This window comes from Cyprinodon variegatus, unplaced genomic scaffold, assembly GCF_000732505.1.
Source record: "Cyprinodon variegatus isolate N-32 unplaced genomic scaffold, C_variegatus-1.0 Scaffold442, whole genome shotgun sequence".
NCBI classification, from domain to species: domain Eukaryota; kingdom Metazoa; phylum Chordata; class Actinopteri; order Cyprinodontiformes; family Cyprinodontidae; genus Cyprinodon; species Cyprinodon variegatus.
In genome coordinates, this window is record NW_015150895.1 from 206001 (window position 1) to 207603 (window position 1603).

Genomic DNA, 1603 nt, shown 5'->3' on the forward strand with positions numbered 1-1603 from the left:
TAAACATATTAGTTATTCTAGACTAAACAGGTTAGTTATTCTACTCCAAACTGGTTAGTTATTCTACTCTAGTTAACAGGTTAACTGTTGTACTCTAAACATAGGGGGATTATGTTTTTAAACTGAAATATTTGCATCCATTCTTCCATCGGAGACAAAGAGCTTTTCTCTGGAGAATCTGGTTGGATTTTCTATTTCATTTGTGAAAATTCGGTCTTTAAATGATCGTTGAAGAGAAAAGCCTTGTTTAAACCACCATGATTCTTCTTATTATATAATGGACATTAAGTGATATAATGTCCATGAGGACAATCATATCGTGATTCTTACTGAATCAGTAGTGATGCACAGATTTCTATTTCTATTGCTTAACGATGTGAGAGTTTGTTCAGCTGTCATAGAGTCAGCTGATGGTGCAGATGGATGCCTGCAGGACGAGCCGCACCGGGACTTTCCCTGCACGGTATTAAAGCCAAGCTTAACTAAACCAGCTACTTTGATGTTTCTTTAAAGGTTTTAAGAGATGCATTAGAAGGTTTCTTTTGGCTGCCAATTACGCGTGCGTAAAAGAGCGATGTTGCATCCTGCAGACCTTAATGACGCAGAGAGCCATAAATAAAGAAATTATAGCAAAAAGCGAAGCATCCCGGGTCAAGCGGGGAATTTACTCAGTTAAAGTCTAACTGGGAAGTCATCTGGAGTTTCCTCAGGGTTTCATCAATCTGTCAACATCCAGTTTGGATTTTTTAATTTCCCCTGCTTCTGTTTTACATTTCCTTCCCGGTTAACTTAGAAAAGGAGAAGCGTTTGACTTCTAAAACATCCTTCAGGTTTTACCGTGCTGTAAAAACTAAATTTTGCTCTGCGTAAACACGCACCGCCATTTCCAGGGAGAGAGGGAGCGATCCTTGACCTCCACGGAGGGCAGCTTCTGGTAAAGCTCGACCGGGCAGGAGCTGGAGGAGTCATCTGAGGCCGTGATGGTCAGGGGCTGAGGGTAGTGCCTCTGGAGCCTCTTGAGCGCTATTGCCTCCAGGTTGGTCCCATTGTGGCACCGGGAGCGCGCCGCTGCGGCGCACAGCAGGAGGATGAGGATCTGCAGGGAGGAGAGGAGAGGATGAGGAGAGTGATGATGGTGATGGTGATGATGGAGGTGGATGTAGGGAGGGGGTCTCACCTGCTTTATCTCCATCTTCTGGCTCAGACCTCACTGACTTGGATCCGTTTGATACCTTTGCCTGCTGCTGCGCTCCTTTTATTATCGCTGAAGGGAAAGTACCAGCCCACGGCATGATGAAACGGAAATGCTGCCATACTTCCTCTTTCCCCAGACAAACAGCAGGTAATGAGGAGCGCCGCCGCAGCGGCTCTGGCTGCCTTCTTTGTGTTTGGATCAACAACCGATCCAGAACCGCAGAGATGATCCAGTCGGACCCAGAGTCCCGCTGAGCTCCCAATGCCTGCCTCCATGATGAACGCTTATCCTCACCTGGAAATACCATAAATCAATTAAACGCGCACGCGCCTGAAGCAAAGTGAAGAATAAATCAGTTCAGATGCTGACCATCTTCTGTTGATTTCATCCTCTGCATCAACAAAGAGA

The 1603-nt window shown here is 45.8% G+C and overlaps 1 protein-coding gene across 1 annotated transcript in view; it reads right to left on the minus strand.

Moving 5' to 3' along the window:
• il17c (interleukin 17C) overlaps positions 1-1214 on the minus strand; it is a 4741-nt gene extending 3527 nt beyond the window's left edge. The window contains exons 1-2 of the mRNA XM_015388925.1: positions 1178-1214; positions 879-1096 (exon numbers count right to left, since the gene is read on the minus strand). Coding sequence (XP_015244411.1) covers positions 879-1096; positions 1178-1192 — 233 coding nt within the window. The 5' untranslated portion in view covers positions 1193-1214. The remainder of the gene's footprint in view (positions 1-878; positions 1097-1177) is intronic.
• Positions 1215-1603: the final 389 nt, after the last annotated feature.